Source organism: Hipposideros armiger, unplaced genomic scaffold, assembly GCF_001890085.2.
Source record: "Hipposideros armiger isolate ML-2016 unplaced genomic scaffold, ASM189008v1 scaffold_178, whole genome shotgun sequence".
Classification (NCBI taxonomy): Eukaryota; Metazoa; Chordata; class Mammalia; order Chiroptera; family Hipposideridae; genus Hipposideros; species Hipposideros armiger.
Genome location: NW_017731528.1, coordinates 1,675,391 through 1,696,340, shown reverse-complemented (window position 1 = coordinate 1,696,340; position 20,950 = coordinate 1,675,391). Strand labels below are relative to the sequence as shown.

The 20,950-nt window shown below is 46.6% G+C and overlaps 1 protein-coding gene across 1 annotated transcript in view; it reads left to right on the top strand.

Moving 5' to 3' along the window:
* The first annotated feature begins 225 nt into the window (after positions 1 to 225).
* The window catches only part of ATP12A (ATPase H+/K+ transporting non-gastric alpha2 subunit), a 31,938-nt gene continuing 11,213 nt past the window's right edge, over positions 226 to 20,950 (top strand). Inside the window, exons 1-14 of the mRNA XM_019652303.1 lie at positions 226 to 325; positions 919 to 1,077; positions 4,146 to 4,205; positions 6,735 to 6,938; positions 7,737 to 7,850; positions 8,733 to 8,867; positions 8,986 to 9,103; positions 9,366 to 9,634; positions 10,630 to 10,828; positions 10,967 to 11,076; positions 12,632 to 12,766; positions 15,604 to 15,796; positions 17,864 to 18,039; positions 19,017 to 19,153. Of these exons, the coding sequence (XP_019507848.1) occupies positions 317 to 325; positions 919 to 1,077; positions 4,146 to 4,205; positions 6,735 to 6,938; positions 7,737 to 7,850; positions 8,733 to 8,867; positions 8,986 to 9,103; positions 9,366 to 9,634; positions 10,630 to 10,828; positions 10,967 to 11,076; positions 12,632 to 12,766; positions 15,604 to 15,796; positions 17,864 to 18,039; positions 19,017 to 19,153 (2,018 nt within the window). The 5' untranslated portion in view covers positions 226 to 316. The remainder of the gene's footprint in view (positions 326 to 918; positions 1,078 to 4,145; positions 4,206 to 6,734; positions 6,939 to 7,736; positions 7,851 to 8,732; positions 8,868 to 8,985; positions 9,104 to 9,365; positions 9,635 to 10,629; positions 10,829 to 10,966; positions 11,077 to 12,631; positions 12,767 to 15,603; positions 15,797 to 17,863; positions 18,040 to 19,016; positions 19,154 to 20,950) is intronic.

Genomic DNA, 20,950 nt, shown 5'->3' with positions numbered 1-20,950 from the left:
CCTAGGGCGGCCTTCGGTTTCAAAAAGGACAACTTAGAGCGCAGCTGCAGCCAGAACTGCTGTGTGCCCCTGTGAAGATAGTGTGTGGGTCTCGATTCCTTTACTGGTATTATTGGTAAGCAAATCGCACTTTCGAGAGGCTGGCGGCCGGCGCCGCGCAGGCGTGGGCGGGGCGCGCGGCATTTAAGGCGCTGCTGCCTCCCTGTGCCAGCGGCTGCGCTCGGCCGACCAGGTTCGAGCAGTCCCGCTCAGTCGTCTGGACCCTGCTCCCCCGCCGGGACCAGCGTGCCGACCGGCGCCTGCCAGCCGCCGCGTCATGGGCCAGGTGCGTGTAGCCCCGACCGCGGTGCGGGTGTAGGAGGCGAAGGGATGGGGAGGGCCGGTGTCACACTGCGCTCCGGGCGAACACGCGGCTCCTCTTCCCGACCCGCCCAGACCCTCAGTCGGAGCCCCTGGAGGGCTGTGCGAAGACCCAAACCCAGACGCGGGGAGGGGCGGGGGTCCCAGGCCAGCCCCGATTCTGAGGGTGGCTCCAGGTTGGGGTACACGGATGCACCAAGGTGCGTAAGGTGCGCCCTGCCGGGGGCACCCTCCACCCAACAAACAGGGCAGCATTGGCCAACCCCACCCAAGAAACGAGGTGGGCAGTGGGCAACCTTAACCCAACAAACGGGGAACAAGATCTTAGGGATACTACGCGGCTCCTTGAAGGGGAGTTCTCTCCAGGTGGGGAAATCATCGTGACCTGCCAACCCCCCCCCCAGCCTGGAGCTGCTGTTTGAAGGTGGGGGACCTCCCCACAATCCTGCTCAATCTTGTCCCCACAGAAGACGGAATGACAGGGGGAGGGCTGTCCCCGACCAGTAGGGGAAGTCAGAAAACCCATCTGGGGCTAACACAGCACCTCTGCTTCTTCAGAAAACACCACGCGTTTACTCTGTGGAGCTTCATGGACCTAAAGACATCGAGAAAACAGACAAGGGGGATGGCAAAGAGAAATACCGGGGCCTGCAGGGTAACTGCTTGGAACCCAGAAAGCATCACCGTAAAGAGGAGCTGAAGAAAGAACTTGATTTGGTCAGTGGATTGATTGAGCCCTTAAGCCAGCGGTTCTCAACCTGTAGGTTGCGATCCCTTTGGGGGTCGAATGACCCTTTCACAGGGGTCGTCTAAGACTATCGGAAAACAAAAAGATATTTACATTACGATTCATAACAGTAGCAAAATTGCAGTTATAGAGTAGCAATGAAAATAATTTTATGGTTGGGGGTCACCACAACATGAGGAACTGTATTAAGGGATCGTTGCATTAGCAAGGTTGAGAACTGCTGCGGGCTTAAGCCCAATGGGCCCCCCCCTGGGTGTTGCCCTTTCCCTGGGAGCTTGCCCTTTTATAACCTGCCCCTTACAAAAGGAAAATCGGTCTCAAGGATTAGAAAATCCCTGTGAGATCATTTCCTTAGAGAGAGAGAGAGAGAGAGAGAGAGAGAGAGAGAGAGAGAGAGAGAGGTGATACTATCTGCCCAAGGGTCAGGCCTCTGCAGGATTCTTGTATGCTGGTTGTAGGCAGTCCCAAGTGGGACTCAGGGAAGAGTCTGGGATTCCAGTCCTCACAGGCTTGGCTCAGACTGCTCTCCCTCCGGCTGCTTCATTGCGATATAACTAACCATTTGCCAGTTTCTAGCTGATAAGGTAAAACTATATGAGATTCGCTCGGTTTCTGGGTATATATGTCCTGTGAGAAGGTGGTAAGATGTTGGGCTTGGATTCAGGCAAACTTACACCCCATTAAACTTCCACTTCTCTGATGATTAATTGATCTGCAACTGGAAGCAATTTCTTAGCTTCACTGAAGCTTCATTTTCTTTATGTGAAACGGGAAACAAACAGTTTGTGTGGATCTGTGAGGGGGGAAAGTGAGAAAAGAATATTTTGTAAATAAAATGCTTTATTGAAGCACAATTTTATGATTGAGGAAGAATTTTGGCTGCAATGGAAAAGGGCTGCCTCAGAACTGAAATGTGACATTTCATCTCAGGAATGCCAAAGGGGATTCTTCTACATTCACCTGGAGGTTTTGCTAGATAGTCCCTGAAATTCATTGCAGACTTTAGAGCTCTAAAAGCAGACAGTAATGGTGTAAGCTCCTGGGGGCTAGAGAACCCATGGTTAAATATTCAGGATTTGAGCAAGCTGACTAACATCGTGTTAGTAGCTTAAAATTTGGCCATTGGGAGAAATCGGGAAACGCTGCAAATCAGAGCTTTTTCTTTCTCCTAGAGAGCTTGTTAAGCGTTAGCAGCGTTTGTCTGTATATATTCTGGTGGACATTTAAGAACGCAGCCCTGAAACTAAACTGACCTGAACTCAAATCCCACTTTGACTGAAATTCAGTTTCCTATTTTGAGAAACAGGAATGAATCATGATGCCTGCCTCTTAGAGTTATTAAGAAGGTTAAATGGGCACCTCAGGAGAAAGACTTAGAAGAGCACCAGATGGTAGTCATCCTCATTGCCTATGTGTCTCCAGCATTTAGGTTTGAAGACATAGCCCATCTTCCCTGAAATTGCCACTTACAACATGAAAATATATCCATTCTGTCATATGCTTGTTTATTATGATGAGAATCTCCCTTCTTAAGCATTTTGTGAAGCTGTGTAAGGGGATTAACTGAGAGAGGAACATCTCTTTTTCACAGCCTTCTCTTAAGAATCCTGTACTTTGTCACTGTACTTGGCTGCTCTTGCATCCTGACCTGTCCAGCACATTAGCACCTTGAGGAGAGCTAGAGCAACCCTGGCTTCTGACTAAACCCAAGCCCCAGCAGCAGGTGCTGCTCTGTGCTATTCCAGTGCTGGCCAGCAGAGGACGCCCCAGCCCCATCCCTCCCACATCCTCCCTCAAGCTCATCCCCAAGGCCAGGTCTCCGGGGAGAAGAAAAGGTGCTGTGCCTCACAGTATAGGCCCCTTAAAATCCAGGTCCATCCATGCAGATAGTGGCCCTACTCATCCATTCAGCCATCCGTTACTCGCGTCTGCCCGGAACTTAGCATACAGTGCACAGAACTGCGTCTTAATCCTCTGCATCCCCAGGAATGTTAGCTTCAATTGGTGAAAGAGTGATCAAAGCAGACTCTGGCTGAGGAAAGGGCAAACACATTATTTAATCGTAAAGTCTAATCTCTTAACACAACTTTTTTTGCATATACTTAAGAAAAGAGGGGCTGTGGTCCCGGTCATAGTATAAATCTTTAGTCCGAATGTCTGAGCTTAAAGACCCCCAGTTCTGGGTTTTCCAGGTGGTGTGAGGAAGACTTACGCCTGGGTTTTCTTTCTGCAACAGGAAGAGGCGGCTAGCTAGTCCTTAGCCCAGGGGTCCTCAGAGACAGACCAGAAGAGGATTTGGCCCTAGGGGGCATTAGCAATGTCTGGAGACATTTTGCGTATCACAACTGAGAGTAGATCCTTTTGGGTGGAAATCCTTACAACAGAGTTATCAGCCCAAAATGTCAATGATGCCCAGGTCGAGATATGCTGCTTGAATCTAATGATTCTGTGGCCAAATTAGCAAGTGTGGGCCATACTGGTATTTATTTGGCAGGTTTTTAAACTGCAGGGTTTCTGCAACCAGCAACCTACTTGAATAAGGAAAGTCACAAGTCCTTCTCCCAGAGGCTCCCTCCCGACAAGGGCTGCATGGCTGCCGAGTGGTCAAGCCCGGGAAAGGGGGCCGGTTGTATTGCTCATCACCCTCCACTCATCCCACAGTCAGGTCTGTGTTAAGGGTTCTGCTCGCTAGCACCTGGACACCAGCTGTGCTCGGACTTGCATGTGCTGGAGCTCAGACTAAGCTGAAATGCACTACTTTGTTTATAAAAAATATGTGGTAAATGGTAAGTTAAGTCTGAATTCCAAGGTGACCAGAAAGTCCCCTGAATTGGAAGGACAAGCCCTCCTATAGCAAGACCATCCCTCCCCTCCCTGTGAGGGCCACCTGGCACCAAGGACTCTCTCCCTTGCTCCCACACTTCCTGGTTCCTCGCCCATCACTGCTGCTCCCAGCTTCCATGGGCTGACCAGAGCTTCAGGTTTGAGTCTTTGGGAATTATGTAATTCACTCTCTCCTTCTTTTCATGGACTTCAGGATGACCACAAGCTCAGCAATAAGGAATTGGAAAATAAATATTGTTCAAACATCATTACGGTAAGTCACCAGGGCACTGGGATTGGGAGGAGTGACTGAAGGAGAAGGGTGTGTGAGAAAGTAGATGGCACCTTTAGGATGAGTGACCTATAGCAGCAGATTTGAGAACACCAGTCACCACATGCCTGGTGGGTGACAGAGGGCTGGTTGACCTTGAGAGCTGGCGTGTCCTAACCAAGGCCCCGGCCAGGCTCCTTGGCTAAGCTGGATACTGACTGTATACAGCTCTTTTGACTGTGACTGCAGGAAAGCTATGGTCTCCCCAGAAAGGGGTGGATGCTTGTTCATTGTCATGGTTGTTTTAATCCTGGTGTCCTGGAAGTAAGTATGATGGTTTTATCAAAGAATGGGAAGAAGCAGTGTTAAGAAGCAAGGGCCCGGAGTGACAGGCTTAGACCCTGCTTGTCCGCCTCCTTCTCCAGGAAGGGTGGTGCTCCCGGGCGCCCCCCAGCTCTCCCCCCACAGAGGCACTGCTTCCTTCTGTGACTTCAAACTCAAGTCAGACTTCCTAAATGTGTGTTAACATCCGAACACTTGGATCTATCCATTCGAGTCAGAGGAGGTGCCATGTTTGAAACTGGGACAGAGGAGGATGGCCCAGTGAGTCGGATTTAAGTTGGCAGAGTGCTCAGGGGGCAGGAAGGACAAAGTGCTCCTGCACAGCCATCTGGGGTTTGGGGGAGGGAGCATGTGTGGCAAGTGGGGAGGTGAGGTAGAAAACAAGACCAGGGGAGAGGTAATTTGGGTGAAACTGTCCAGCACTTTCATATTAAACAAAGGAATAAGGATTATATTAGTTGTATGAGGGGCACAGTTTCTAAACGGGGAAGCGATTTGGTGAGATTGGTTTTCAAAAGGCCATTCTGGTAGAAGATAAATATGCATGTATAGAGAGATATTTAGGTACCTTTATCAAGTCAATAAAAATAGCCACTGTGCGCTATGTACCTATATGTCTCTCTACATCTGTATGTTTTAAGTGAGAGATGGAAGGGTCAAGAAAAATAGGACAATAATGCAGGACTGAAATGAGGATCTGAAACAGGGCAGCAGCAGTAAGATGGGAGGGAAGGGGGAAGATTCTAGAGACATTTCACAGAAATAACCAATAGGACTTTGCTGAGGTTTTTGTACAAATCCCTAATCTGGGTTACAGGTGGAGGTGGTGGGGGTGGGGGTGCGGATTAGAAAAGGCAGTGGGAGGTAGGGGTGGTGATGAGTCTGGGATTCTGGAAGAGGAATTGCAAATGAGGGCTGATGATAGCAAGCTGGTGACTTCGGATATCCAATTATTCAACAACTATTTGAGCCTATATGATAGAAAAAAAGCAGCGGACCCTATAAAGGACACAAAAATGGACTAGAGTCCTTCTTTTTCTTTAACCGGTTTGTAACATAATCAGGCACAGAAGGTGTGTGTAAGACTTCCTCTATAAAAAATAGTTTGTGGGGGGGAAAAAACCCTGTGCAGGATTTCAAGGGGGTGGAGGGGGCTCCATGCACCTGTGATGGAAGGTGCCTGGCAAAATGTGACTGATCATATGGGCCTTAAGTTAATAAGACTTGGAACTCACAAGATGAGCAAGAGCTTAAAACTTAGGGTGGATATCTAGAAAAACAGAAAAGCACCAGATGTAAGGATGAAAAATGAGCCATGTACCGTATTGGAGTTCCAGAAGGGACAGTACTTTCTGGGTGCTATTGCATTGCCCTTCACCCTGGTGACCAGCTCTGTATGTCAAGTCCTCCTCAGCCAGGTTGCTCCTGTCTCTGGGGAAACCTCTAAGAAATGAATGGACCAGCCTTAGCAGAGCACAGCATAGGGCTCTGGGGCCAGGCGCCTGGTCGAACCCTGGTGCTACCACTGACTAGCCAAGTGGCTTAACCGCCATGTGCATCAAATCCCATCTCTGTGAGTGAGGAAAATAATAGTCACTTCTTCAGGGGGTAATTTTGAAGAACAAATGAGTAAATACAGTAAGTCCCTGACTTATGAACACTCGAGTTGCGAACTTTCACAGATATGAACGGACCTTGCATTACAAACATTCGTAGATGCGAACAAAACGCAGAAGTAGCTCACGTGACTGCCGGACATTGTCACAGTTGTGCTGCTGTGTGCTTACTGTACAGTGTGATAGTGTACAGTAGTACGGTGCTCATTCAGACCCCAGGATGTCCAGAAGCAAAAGGAAAAGCAGTGGTGATATGGAGGGGACTGCTAGGAAGTGTCAAAGGTATATAAGACTCACTTTGGCCGACTTCCAAATGAATCCAACTTACGAACTTTCTCCCGGAACGGAACTTGTTTGTAAGTTGGGTACTTACTGTATATGGAGAGCACTCTTTGGCTGATATTAAGCATTAAATATTCCTTTAAAAGGTGTGGACTGGGAGATAAGGCATCACCTACTTTTCCCAGGCCCTCCCTGAGTATGGTAAGCCCTCCCCACAGCCTGCTCAAGTATCATGTCTAACCGAGGCAGGAAAAATATCTAATTCCTACCTGTCTTTGTTCGGCTTTCTCAGGGCCTCTCCAGCACCCAAGCTGCTGAACTCCTGGCTCGGGACGGGCCCAACATCCTCTCCCCTCCCAAGGAAACACCAGAGATCATCAAGTTCCTGAAGCAGATGGTGGGAGGGTTCTCCATCCTTCTCTGGGTGGGAGCCATCCTTTGCTGGACCGCATATGGGATTCAGTACTCCAATGACAAATCCTCATCCCTAGACAATGTAAGGAACTGGGGCCTCCTGCCTAGTTTTACTCAATTAGTAATGAGGGAGAACAGAACCATAAAGGGAGGCCTTTGGGGCGCAGAGCCCTGGGTGGGTCTGCAGTCTCCCACTGACCAATCACTGCATGTGTTTGGGAAAATCAGTCCTTTCCCAGCTGTAAAATATTGTAGAAAGTCTGTGTGACTTTCTTATGTCGAGGGGGCAGTATGAGTATGAATTTGAGAAAGAGAGAGAGAGAAGGAGAGAGAGAGAGAATGTAAGTTCCTAAGTGAAGAAAAATTTATATCCATGTGATGTGTTTTGGGGTTCTCTGTCCCCAAAGCTAATTCTCTCCCTGTAATGTGGGGGACGTCTATGTCTGCTGAGAACTGAACACCAAAACCACAAAACGGAAGTGGCCAACATGATGCTCAGAGAAAGAAGCCAGATGCAAAGGGCCACATACTATTATATATGATTCTGTTGAAGTGATGTATCCTGGAGACAGAGTGGGCAGCGGTTGCCAGAGCTTGGGTGGGAGCAGATACACTGCCAGTGGGCACAAGGGGTCCTACTGGGATGACGGAAATGCTCTAAAACTGGATTGTGGTGATTGTTTAAACTTTAGTAAACAACTGCGTAAATTTATTAAAAATCATTTAATTAGATACTTAAAATGGGTAAATTCTGTGGCCTGTAAATTACACCAGAACACAGCTGCCATTGCTCTGGCTTCCCCCTGGAGAGCCCCAAGCCGAGGACATGGCCCAGTCCTGAGGCTGGTCGTTCTGATTGGTGCCTCTCCTCCTGACTCAGGTGTATTTGGGCACCGTGCTCGCACTGGTCGTCATTTTAACAGGAATCTTTGCATACTACCAAGAGGCCAAAAGCACCAACATCATGGCCAGCTTCAGTAAGATGATTCCGCAGGTGAGTGAGTGGCAGTCCCTCTCTGGTCTCCAGGTGAGGAGGACAGTGGGGCCCTGGAGGCAGAGGGTCCATGCTAGGCTGGCGGCATCCTTTGCTGCCTGGGAAGCCTTGGGCAGGTGAGCTAATCTCCCTGACCTCTCATTTTCTTGGGGTTTTGAGATGACCTGTGAGGTAAGATACAGGAAAATGCTTAGTCAGGAGTAAAGTACTATAGAAACACTCATCATTGCACATCTTCTGTCACAGTTCACAAGCATTGGCGAACTGTTCAGACAGAAGTCATTCAGGTGGTTCTGGAAGCCAAGGAAATCGGCCTGTGATTCTTTATCTGTGATTATCTTGGCTGCCATGGCTGAGTCTTGCTGCGTGTTGCCCCAGCATGTTCTCAGTGTGGGGCGCCCACTGCTCCCCTCTTCCCACAGGGACCCCTGGCAGGTGTCCTCCAGGGAGACTATGCACCAGTGTCAACACAGTGGGAAAACCACATTGTCCCTGGCTTCCCAGAGCTGCCAGCTGGAGGGCACTAACAAGTGGGAGATCCACCTCTCCCTGTATTAAAGTTTTCCTGACCTGAGCAAGATTATTAAGCCCTTTGGTACAGCGTCAGAATTCTCCCCAGACATCCCAGCCAGGAGCGCTCATCCCTTTCCTTCAGGCCTGGGGCTGTTGCTGTGCTATGTCTTCCCACGGCAGCATTTTCTGGTTGCAAGAATATGTCTAGGGCCTTCGGGCCCAGGTCAAAGTCTTTTGTTTCATCTTTTGCCATCCCGACAGCTGTGGCCTCCAATGCCTTGTTGCTGAGGTTTAGTGAAGGGTAGATGGAGGAGGGTAAGCATCATTCTAGGATCTGAGGCATCTGTCAACGTGTTTTTTTTTCCGCAGCAAGCTCTTGTCATTCGAGATTCAGAAAAGAAGATAATTCCTGCAGAGCAGCTAGTGGTCGGAGACATAGTGGAGATTAAAGGAGGGGACCAGATCCCTGCAGACATCAGGCTGCTATACTCTCAGGGGTGCAAGGTAAGTGTCACGGGCACCCCAAGGATCAGGCTGGCATTCCGTGCTCTTTCTAGGTCTCCATATAAGCAGGGCAGGGGACACAGTGCCTCAACTTGGACTTTTTCACAATTCCTTCCAGGTAGATAACTCATCTCTCACTGGAGAGTCTGAGCCCCAGCCCCGCTCCTGCGAATTCACCCACGACAACCCCCTGGAGACCAAGAACATTGGCTTCTACTCCACAACCTGCCTGGAAGGTATGCCCCGCGGGCCTCAGGACCACCTGCGCCTCTCACACCATTGCTTTCCCTCGGCTCCGTGTCTGTATCTCTTTGCTATTTCTTGTTACAAAGCTTGTCCAAGGGAAAACCCAGAATTGCAAGCCCCAGCTAGCAGAGGTTTTGCCTTTGTAATGTCATTTACTGATGGATCCCGTAAGCCACCAGAGATGCTGGTGAGCAGGCTACGGTCCTCTCCCAGCTGAGGACCTCTGCAGTAAAATGTCCACTCCACCTGTAGGCACCGCGACGGGCATGGTCATCAACACAGGGGACCGCACTATCATTGGTCAGATTGCCGCGCTGGCCTCAGGCATCGGAAATGAGAAGACACCCATTGCCACTGAGATTGAGCACTTCGTGCACATCGTAGCTGGAGTGGCTGTGTCTATCGGCATCCTTTTCTTCATCATCGCGGTGTCCATGAAGTACCGTGTCCTGGACTCCATCATCTTCCTCATTGGCATCATTGTGGCCAATGTGCCTGAGGGCCTCCTGGCCACTGTCACTGTGAGTCCATGCTGCTAGGTGGTCCATCCCCTGACCCTGCTAACACATGCCACTCTGCTATGCTGAGTGAGCTCCCACCGCAAACTGGGTCTCCTCCATCTCAGAGCAACACTCCCTCCCCTTCAGGGAGAAGCAGGGGACATTCTGAAATGAGTTTCTTAGAGGGACAAAAGGAACTGTGAGATTGTTGATATTTGAATGCACTGTCCTTCAAAATTTTATATTTCCATTTTTAAGAGATCTATCTGCAAATCACATGTTACTTTGTCCCTTAAATCTAGATTACACAGACTCGAACCATCATTGCCAGATTTTCTAGAAGCCAGATGCCTTCCCCACATTTCCAATTTTCTTAAAAAGAAAACAAACACACTTCCTTGGCAGTGTCTACAACTGAGGAACTTGTTTATCTTCTTTCTTGTCCTTCTCTGACACACACAGACACAAAAAACTCCTCCCATTTTTTTTCTGCAAAGCAATTCAGCCCTTTCCGTGCCTACCCCCAATTCAGTTCTAGGTTTCCCTTTGTAAGAGTCCATCCAATTCATCCTTAAACAGCTCCCTCCCCAATCTCTGCTGTGGAGGTCCTGTGGGGGTGGAAGGGGGCTCATGGTCCCCGTTACATGGAAAGGTGGCCTCCACGATCATTGGCCTGCTGTTCTGAGCAGAGACCTACATAAGACATGTTTGAACTGCAGGCCAAAGCTCCCTTTATAATTGCATATAAGTATCGGCTGTAGCAACCTTGCCTGGCTTTGTTACTTGTGGGTTCCTCAGGATCACTTTCATCAAGGGATGAAGGGACAAAAGCAATGTGCCATATTTAATAAGAAAGGCTTGTGGCATATGGGGCTTGGTAGTGGTTTATCAGCCACTGGGTCAGCTCTGCTCTCTCTGTAACCGTAGCTCTATCTTGAAACTAGTCCAGCTCTACGTGTTTCTATGTTATTGAGCCTACCTTCAAAAGGATTCCTCTCTCTCTCTCTTCTCTCCAGGTGACTCTGTCGCTGACAGCAAAACGGATGGCCAAGAAGAACTGCTTGGTGAAGAACCTGGAGGCAGTGGAGACGCTCGGCTCCACCTCCATCATTTGCTCAGACAAGACGGGGACTCTGACCCAGAACAGAATGACCGTGGCCCATCTGTGGTTCGACAATCAGATCTTCGTGGCTGACACCAGTGAAAACCATTCGCGTAAGTTTCCTGAAGCACTTGGTCTGGCTCAAAGCAGTGGCCCCAAGCGGTGGGGCCCAGCCTAAGGTGTCAGGCAGCGTATGGTTCCGGGATATGGGCCCTGTACCCACAGTGTCCACTGTGCTTTCTGTTTTCCAGAGCAAACCTTTGATCAAAGCTCTGGAACCTGGGCCTCCTTATCAAAGATAATCATGTTGTGTAACCGAGCCGAGTTCAGACCAGGACAGGAAAGTGTCCCCATCATGAAGGTAAAGCGTCTGCATTGCCCAATCTTAAATCACAGCCAGTTTGAAGTCACTCTGTTCTGATTTGGGGCTTGATTTAATTTCTCCAACCAAGCAGAGCTTGTGCTAGTCAGAGCAAGTCTTGACTCACAAGACCTGCCGAAGATTTCCTTTTATTTTAACAAGCTTTGCAACATCATAGAGCTGTATGAAAGTTCTCAGATTGATCTCAGTCTTTGGAAAATTCTGTCTCATTCTAGAAAATGAATGTGCCTTTAAGTTACTTTCCTAATATGTTGATCAGTTAAGTAGATACAGTCAACGTTTCTTTATTACATAAATGCCATTCACTGAAGTTTAAAATATAATTGAATGGAAATAGAAGGACTGATGATAGAACATATTCCTTTCGGCAACAGATGCTGTAATGGGTTCTGGAATATTGGAATATTCAATAAACTAACCCTTCCCTTCTCTCTCTCTCTCTCTCTCTCTCTCTCTCTCTCTCTCTCTCTCTCTCTCTCTCTCTCTCCCTCTTCTTCTCACTCCCAATGAGTCACCAAATCTATGTCCTCCTGACTTTTCTATATGCTATTTGTTTCCTTCATTGACTGTCTCTTTCTTCAGTTTTTTGTTTGCTTTTCTTTCGCTATCAGCTCATCAATTTTCTTTTTGACCAATCATTTCTCTGTTAGTATCTTTCAAAGCCTTACGTCCAGTTCTAATTTTTCACCCCAACTCCATGGGTCTCCAGCTAGCTGTGTATTTCCACTTGGAAGTTTCATCCTGTTAGACTCTCAACAAATTATACTTGTCACCTTACACCTGTACCCAACCTGACTCCAAATCAAGGTCTTGTCCCAACGTTTCTATTTTTCTATGGCATCACCATTTTACTTGTCATCTGGGCCAAAACTTTTAGAAGTCATTGTTAACTTTCTCCTCATCAAGTCCTATCATTCTTTCTTCAAAATATCTATAATTTTACATTTCTGTTATTGCCAATACCGTGCATCAAAATAACCCTACCAGCCTCTTTATTAGCCTACATGATTACAGTTTTCCCTTCCTAAGTCTTTCTTATGTGGCACTAATTTTCCTTAAGTATCACGTTAATGAAATACTTCACCCAACTTTGCCCCCAAACTTTCTTTCCTTCTGTTCTCTGCTTCTCAAGTCTACACCCCAACCTGCCTTCCAGGGGTCTTCATGTCCACCAGACAGAAAGAAGTCTTCCACATATTGCCTTTCTTCATGGCATTCTGGCTTCTAGAACGCTTTCTTTAGCTCCTCTCTTGGTAACCCACTGCTGTCTCTCTAGATCTAATTGATGGCTGCTTTTTTTCTCCCAGAGCTCTGACTTTTTTGAGCTTTCTTAATACCAGTAGGTGGCACCACTCACTTTTAACACTTTTACTGTGGTCTTAAGTCTGTCACAATCATGTGTCATCATTTCATCTTTCCAACTAGATAGTAAGCTCAGGTGACATGTTGGTTTATTGAAAATAATCCCAAAAGAACCAGGTTATGTGCTGAAAAAATATATATGTATATATATTTTATCTTTTCTGATTCTCAGAGAGTTGTGGTCGGAGATGCCTCTGAAACTGCTCTTTTGAAATTCTCAGAGGTGGTTTTGGGTGATGTGATGGAAATTAGAAAAAGAAACCGCAAAGTAGCAGAAATCCCTTTTAACTCAACCAACAAATTCCAGGTGAGTTGTTCTGACAACTGAATCTTTGTTGTCACCAGAATGGCGACTTTGCCGGTAAGTATCCTTAGGTTTGTACTGGTTTTGAATGATACTTGACTTCAAAAACAGCCCTCAGAGATGGAGGGTCTGGGCCCTCAGTCAGGTCAGCTTTGCATTGCTTTTACAGACACACTCACACGCACACCCATGGGGTGACTTGCACAGTGAGGGGCAACAGCCAAAACCCAAAGGGTAAATGAAAGGTGGCAGAAGGGGGAGCTAACGTCTATTCAGTCTGTGTCAGGTGCTTTATGTGCATTGTGTCATTAATCCTCTCAACAAGCCTATGAGGTAGGACTAGTTAATCCCAACTTATAAGTGACGACACAAGCTCCTGAGTGTGTTGATTTGATCAGACTCACATCTGCATCGAAGTGGCACAACCAGTTTCCACACATCTGTTTGACTCCTGAGCCCACGTGTTTCTGCCACAGCTCTGAGGTAGAACAGCCTCCCTCAGGCCATGTGAGGGAGCCTTGCCATTTGCAAAACCGGGGAGGCGTCTCAGATGACCAGCCACGTGGCTTTCCAGTTCTGCCCCACAGGGACCTTTTTTCACTTGTTGCTCAAGATGATAATGGCTGTCCTTGCCTGGTTGTCTCCTCTCATTTCAGGGGTGGCTGTCAACCAACCACCCCCATTGTCCTTGTGTTAGGACAGATGACAGTGTACAGCCCAGGGTCCTGCTGTTGGCAGGCTTTCCCATAGACTCCAGAGCTGAGAGCCAGCGTTATGATTTGGTCTTCGCCTTAACAGTAAAGTATATCGGTAGGATACCCATGTTTGTATTGAAGTTTCTGGTGATTATCCAGCCATTTCATTTGGATGGAAAAGAACTGTTTGTCGCAAACATCTTTGTGGATAATGGGTCAATAAAGAACTGCAGTTAGCCAAATAGACAACCTAAAAAAAAAAGTGTGTGATGTCAAACACTAAAAAGCCAGAAAATCAGATCTCTTGTTCAAAACATAGTTGAAAATGTAATGAGTCGCAATCCTAAAATAACAATAGCAATCACAGCCATCGTGTGCTCCTTGCTGCTTGTATTAAGTCCTTTGATTCTCACAACAGTTCTGTAAGGTAGAGAGTGAGGAGTGAGGTACAGAGCCTTATCACACAGCTGGTAAGGGCTGGAGGCAGGACTCACACAGACCCAGGAATCTGTGCTCTTAGGGACTAGGCTGGATGGCCTTGCAGTCAAGAACAAGATGCGGAGCCCTGCTGGGGCGCCATCTATCCCACTCAGCCCTGAACAAAAAGCTTTAGATGTCCTGAGCTTGGAAGCTCTGTGTGGTATGGTCAACCAAAGGAAACAAAGTGGAAACTCCATGTCTTACTGATGTTAGAGTAGCAATTCCCCAAACTGAGACTGGTCTATGAAGATATTTTCAGTAGTTTACGGCATACTGGAAAATTAGGACCACATTTTACGAAGTTTTATGTAAACATGAATGTGTTATGTAAAAATGAATGTATTCCATTTAAAAGATTATCCTTTGTATCTTACATGATCATGGTGGGGACTCACAGCTGTCAGCCTGAATTCAACCCTAGCTTAGCAACCCGTTAGTGTGTGACCTTGCACTAGTTGTTTAACTTTCCTGAACTTCAGTTTCCTGCCTTGTAAAAGGCAGTAGTTAAGAGTACCCACAGCCTTAGGGCAGTTTTGAGAATAAAATGAATAACTGTGTGAGCACTTAGAATAGTATGCACTGTATAAGTGTTTATTATTTGTACTTTTTTAATGTTAAAATGATAGTGATAGTAGATGGGAGGTTTTTGGTTTGGGTTTGGGTTGGTTAGTTACTTTTGTCTTTACATGGCCATAAAAAAAATCTGGCAAGCCTGTTTGTCCTCTACTTTATTATTATTATTATTATTATTATTATTATTATACTCATCTCTGATATCCCAAAGTCTAAAAACTACTGATTTAGAATCAACTGATAGACCCAAAATGGTAGAATTTTTCTTTGTAACTTACTGTTTCTCCAGCTTCCTGAAGTTCCTTTTGAGGGCTTAGGAGAGTACCTGGTATACAATAAGGACTACATAAGACTTAGCCATTTGTTATTGTCTATATATTTTTCACACTTTTCCCAAGTATCTTATTAGGATAAGTCTAGAAGTAGAATTAGTAGGTTAAAAGGTATTGGTGTTAAAGCTGTGATACCCTTTACTTAACTGTCCTCCTGGAAGCCTGGACTTGAGCCTGCCCAGTCCCTCGCACCCCTGCCATTTTCTGTCACATAGGGACGACAGCAGAACTGGATCGATGTGGAGATGAAGAGGCTCAGGAAGTCCTGATGCCCTCACACCTGCCTGAGCTCAGAGCAGTTCTGGTCTGCAATGCTGCTGCTTGCAATAGGGAGGTAGAGGCAGGAGGTGAGATGAGGTCCCTCCAGCCCACACTCACCCCTGCAGACCTTGTTCAAGGCAGAAGATTTCCTGAGCTGACAGCCACATCTGATCCTCTAACGTAACCAGTTTCTATTGGAAAGACAGGCTCCACTTGGTTTGGACCGGACCTCAGGGTACCCTGCTGGGCAGGGACTAGATGGCTGAGTCCAGACCTCTTGCATATTACTTGGCCGGAAACAAAAAGGAGAGAACTCAGCTGTAGAGAGCAACCCCCACCCTTTACATTTTAAGGATAAATAGCCCAACGAGAGAAAGGACTGTTTTTCATCTTGTCATGCTGCTAATTAAAAGGCCTGTACAGTTCAGGCCCTCTGTAGTGAAGATGGTATCATGATTCAATTGCATGCTGTACTTATACTCACTTCCTTCACTCCCAGCTCTCCATACATGAGACAGACGACCCCAGTGATAAGCGCTTCCTCCTGGTGATGAAAGGGGCCCCTGAGAAGGTCTTAGAGAAGTGCAGCACCATCATGCTCAATGGTCAGGAGCAGCCTCTGGACAAGAGCACAACTGAGGCCTTCCATACTGCATACATGGAGCTGGGGGGACTGGGCGAGCGCGTGCTGGGTGAGTACTTGGTGGCAGAACCCTTATGTGTCACTTGTGAGGTGCATGGCTCTAAGCTGGGTCAGGACACAAGCTGAGACAAGCTGACCATCTAGCAGAGTAGGTGTGGCATCCACAGGACTCACAGAAAGAGAATAGTAGACAGATAAGAGAATAAATACTACATAATAGCAGCAGGGAGGGTGGGGTCGCTGCCAGGTGAAGGAAAGCTGGGAAGATTCTATGGAAGTCAAAATGGTCCTTGAATGACTATTTGAAGGGAAGTGGGGAAAGGATTCCCAGTGGAGGGAACAACACAGGCCAAGGCCCAGAGGTAGAAGGGGGGGGTGGGGTTGGGGTGGTATGCATCGTCAGTGAGGAGGTCAGCATGGAGTGCTGCACAGTAGAGGGATGATTTGTCATGGGAGATGGGGCCGGAAAGGTAGACTGGAGGCCCCATGTGGAGTGCCTGATGTGGCTGAGGAGCTGGGTCGGGGCAGAGCCACTGGATGCTTTGCAGCAAGTCAGCTGATCAGAGTCCGTGTCTCTAAAGGATCATTCTTAGGGCCAGCCGAGTGGCTCAGTTGGTTAAGAGCTCGCTCAAGAGTGTGAGCTCTGAGCAACAGCGGTTCGAGTCCAGCCCGAGCTGAGCTGCCAACAGGTAGCAGGATGGCTCAGCTAAAAAAAACCAAACAAACAAACAATAAAGGATCATTCTTGATGGGAGCAGGGAGCATTCAGGGTCTCAGGAGCAGGTGGCTGCCCTCAGTCAGGTGACAGGGTGGGAATTTGATCCAAGGCAATGGGGACGTGAAGGAGGGACCAGATACAAGAGAATTCTTGGAGGCACAATTGGTAGGACTTAGCAACTGGTTAGGGGAGGAAAGTTAGTTTAAAAAAGTTTGAAGTTTCCCGCTTAGTGATTAGAGAAAAAATACTGTCAGAGATGGGATGTTAGAGGTGGAAGGGACTATAGAACTATAATCACTGTGGCAGGAGCGGAACCATGGTTTAGTATTGCAGAATAGGTCCTGCTGTGAGAACCATGGGTTGACATAGTAGCACCGCTGAACTACAGAATGGTGAATTCAAGGTAACAAGTTCATGGTTGATGCTAAGGCTCATTAAGCATCAGGGAAGTTCTTACTAGTAGAGACAGAATCTGTGGAATGTGTGTTTCTAAAGGATATTTGGGTTTGTAAAGCGAGTAAAACCTATAAATGTGACAATGAATGCTTTATGCATGCCTCAAACAACCCACAGCACCAGACGATCTTTTCAGGGCAAGGTTGATGCCGATCTGACTAGAGTCGCTCTAAGAACCTCACTTTTGACCTCCCAAAGTCTGGGCTTTACTGAAACGGGTAACACAGTGGGCCATGCTGAGAATACGTTTGATGTGAGAGCTGATGAGAAAGTCACATGATCTTGGAAGGCCCACCAGACACATGAACTCCTTCACCTCAGCCTGTGAGAGCCAGATGCTGTCTGAGTAATGAACCATTCTGCTCCACTCCTGGGGGCCTTTTCTCTCATACTTAATCTTGATTAGAGACTGAGCTATGTACCATTCCCGATGCCCCAGATTCTTTCCCCTGTTTGTGCAGTAGCATGTGCTGTTTTGTCTGCCTGAAATGGCCTTCCCACCCCCAAGTCCTCCCAAACTCCTCTCTCAAGAGTCAGCTCCCATGTGACCTCTTCGGTGAAGTCTTTCCCGATTCCCCAGATGGCTAGAGCATAGCTCCCCATAGTAACAGTCTCCATGCTCTATTATGCTTATTTCTGTATGTCTCTGTCCCCACACTCAACTGGGACATATTCAGAAGTAAAGCCTGTCCATGCTTATTAGTCTGTATAGCCCTAGAACCTAATGGGCACACAGTGAATTATTTTTGGATGAACAATGTCTTTGCTAAAAACAACATGCACTATGGAATTGAAAGAATTAAACAATTCTGGTAGACTCTAAAGTATTGGCGAGAGAGTAAAGGACTGATAGTGTGTCAAAGTGTTCCTCCTTTTTTTGTGTCATTTCATAGCCTAGTTTCACTGACCCCGCCCCCCCCCCCAAATTCATGCCCACTCCAGGTTTCTGTCATCTCTACCTACCAGCAGACGAGTTTCCAGAAACTTACTCATTTGATGTTGATGCCATGAACTTTCCCGCGTCCAAACTCTGTTTTGTTGGGCTCTTGTCAATGATCGATCCTCCTCGGTCCACAGTCCCAGATGCGGTCACCAAATGCCGGAGCGCGGGGATCAAGGTGAGAGTTACTTCCTGACTTAGGAAGCCCTCCATTTATGTTGTATCCCTTCCTAAGAACGTTTGTCAGAGGAGGTAGTCAGTATTTAGGTCTCTTCAAGTAAATATTGTAATTCCCCTTTTTAAAAAATCTCTACTTTCACTATACTAATATTTCAGTAACTGTACAATGAAAGCAAAAAAAATTATGTCTGTGTGGAATAAACAGTGAGAAGAAAGCTATCTCCCTGTGCCATGAAGTAGCCATATTTTGCCCTAGACCAGGGGTCAGCAAACTGCGGCTCATGAGCCACATGCGGCTCTTTGGGTACATTCCGTCTCAAGTTTGCCAACCCCTGGAAGAGCCAATCCTGTCCCTCACAACAATTTAAAAATTATTCGAGAGCCATAAATACATTTTTACGTATTCACCATTATGTGAATAATATCCTTTAAAATTTTTATAAATAAAACTATGATAGTTTTATTTTCATTTTCAATTTTTCTTCAGAGCCACATGCTCACAAGCCACAGTTTGCTGACCCCTGGTGGCTCTTCCATCTCAAAAATTTGCCAACCCCTGCCCTAGACTGTGATTGATAATAAAAGGTTTTATTACTTAATCTTGAGGTCCAGCCTCCATAATCCATTTACCTTCATGATATCAAAACCAAAAATCTTCATTTAATTCTCATTTTAATATTAAGACTATTGAAGCAACATGAGGCTGTCCCAGGTCGCCAGCTATCAGCCCTTTTATAAATACAGCCATGTCAGAGGGAAGGGGGTTCCTCTAATATCAGAGGAGGAAGTGCAAGAAGCTTAGGAGCATGGATAGATCCAGTGGGATCAGTGTGTCCTTGACCTAAAGATCAAGAACTATCCGTAAGGGCAAGCCACAGTCATCACTAAGCACATTCTACCAGGTAGAGTACGCGATATTGAACTACCCAACTCTGGCCAGCCAAAATCCTCATCGTCCCTATGCCTTTCTCCTAGGTTATTATGGTTACAGGTGATCATCCAATCACAGCCAAAGCTATTGCCAAGAGTGTGGGTATCATTTCAGCCAACAGTGAGACGGTGGAAGACATTGCAAAACGCCTCAACATTGCTGTGGAGCAAGTTAACAAACAGTAAGGAAGCACAGACCCAACATGGCAAAAACTCAAGTTCTGGTCCATGGGGCCTTGTTGGCTCTAAAGAGCTGTGCAATTTGGAGCAAATCCCCCCCACACACCTTTTTTTTTTTTTAAAGATTTTATTGGGGAATTGGGGGAAGGGAACAGCATTGGGGAATTGAGGAAGGGGACCGGCCAAGTTGTTGTTCTTCAATCTTCGCTGTGGAGGATGCCAGTCACCATCTGGCTTCCCGTCAGCACTCGTGGCCTCTAAGTGCAAGGTGCTGTGTTACAATCTTAGTTGCGGGTGGGTATAGCCACCATCCCATGTGGGAGACGAACCAGCAGCGTTGTTGTTAAGAATGCACGTTCTTTCCACTGAGCAATCTGGGCGGTAGCTCTGCCCAAGGTGCTGAGTTCAGTCTTAGTTGTGGGTGGGCGTAGCCCACCATCAAACAGGTAATCTTGTTGTTACACCAGCTGAGCCATCCTGCCACCTGTTGGCAGCTCAGCGACAGCTCAGCTCAGGCGCAGCGTCACTGGTCCATGTGGCGATTGAACCAGTGGCCCTGTTGCTCAGAGCTTGTGCTCTTAAGCCAACTCTTAACCAACTGAGCCACTCGGCTGTCCCACAAATCCCTTTTTTGCCAAACACTCTCTTAGGGTGATGCAAGGCTGATTTTCTCTATAATTCATATATCCATTCATTCACTCAAAAAAATTTGTGTAAATATTTCTCTTCTTAAAGAAGTATTTTATTTTATTTTATTGGGGAACAGTGTGTTTTTCCAGGACCCATCAGCTCCAAGTCAAGTAGCTGTTTCAATCTTAGTTGTGGAGGGTACAGTTCCGTGGCCCATGTAGGGATCAAACCGGCAACCTTGGTGTTATGAGCACTGTGCTCATAACCACCTGAGCTAACCGGCTGCCCCATCATTTACTTGGAATTTTATTGAGCACCTAATATGTGCCAGGCACTGTATTAATACAGAAATTACCCTTTATGTATTCCTTGTATGAAATTTCAAAACCCATGAAGTAGATCTGAAAACTTAAGAGCCTAATTTAGAGTGATAAAAACTGAAAAAAGAGTTTATATGAAATGACTTGCCATCAATCCAGTTGTATAAGTTGGAATGTTGAGAACTCTTTGGGTTCTGTGCACCGCCCTGGTGTGCATCTCCAGCATTTATCTATTCAATTGCTTCTTAAGAGTAGCTACATATACATATGCTTTTTCCTTTTTTATTTGATAGTAAACAGAATGGCAGCTTCCTCAGGAAAGACTTGGTTTTTCCTTGGGTCAATTCTTTCCACAATCAATCGTTGAGTACTAGCTGTATAACAGGCACCATGCTAGACACTGGAACTACAGGAGCAAACAGACCAGACACTGCCCCCACCTTTGAGGAGCTTTCTTTTCTTTTCTTTCTTTTTTTTTTTAGCTGAGCCATGGCAGCTCAACTTGGGCCCAGAATCAAACTGGCAACCCTGTTGCTCAGAGCTCACACTCTTTCTTTCCTTCTTTCTTTCTTTTCCTTCCTTCCTTCTTTCTTTCTTTCTTTCTTTCTTTCTTTCTTTCTTTCTTTCTTTCTTTCTTGTTAGTTTCAGGTGTACAGAACAATGCAATAGTTATCTTTTTCACCCTTCACACAGAAATAACCCCATCTACTGCCCTCCCCCCCCAATATCATGCTTATCTATATTACAATTCCATTGACTCCATTCCCACACTCTACTCCATGTCCTGTGACTATATATATATATAATTATAGTTGACATATGGTATTTGTCTTTCTCTGACTGACTTAT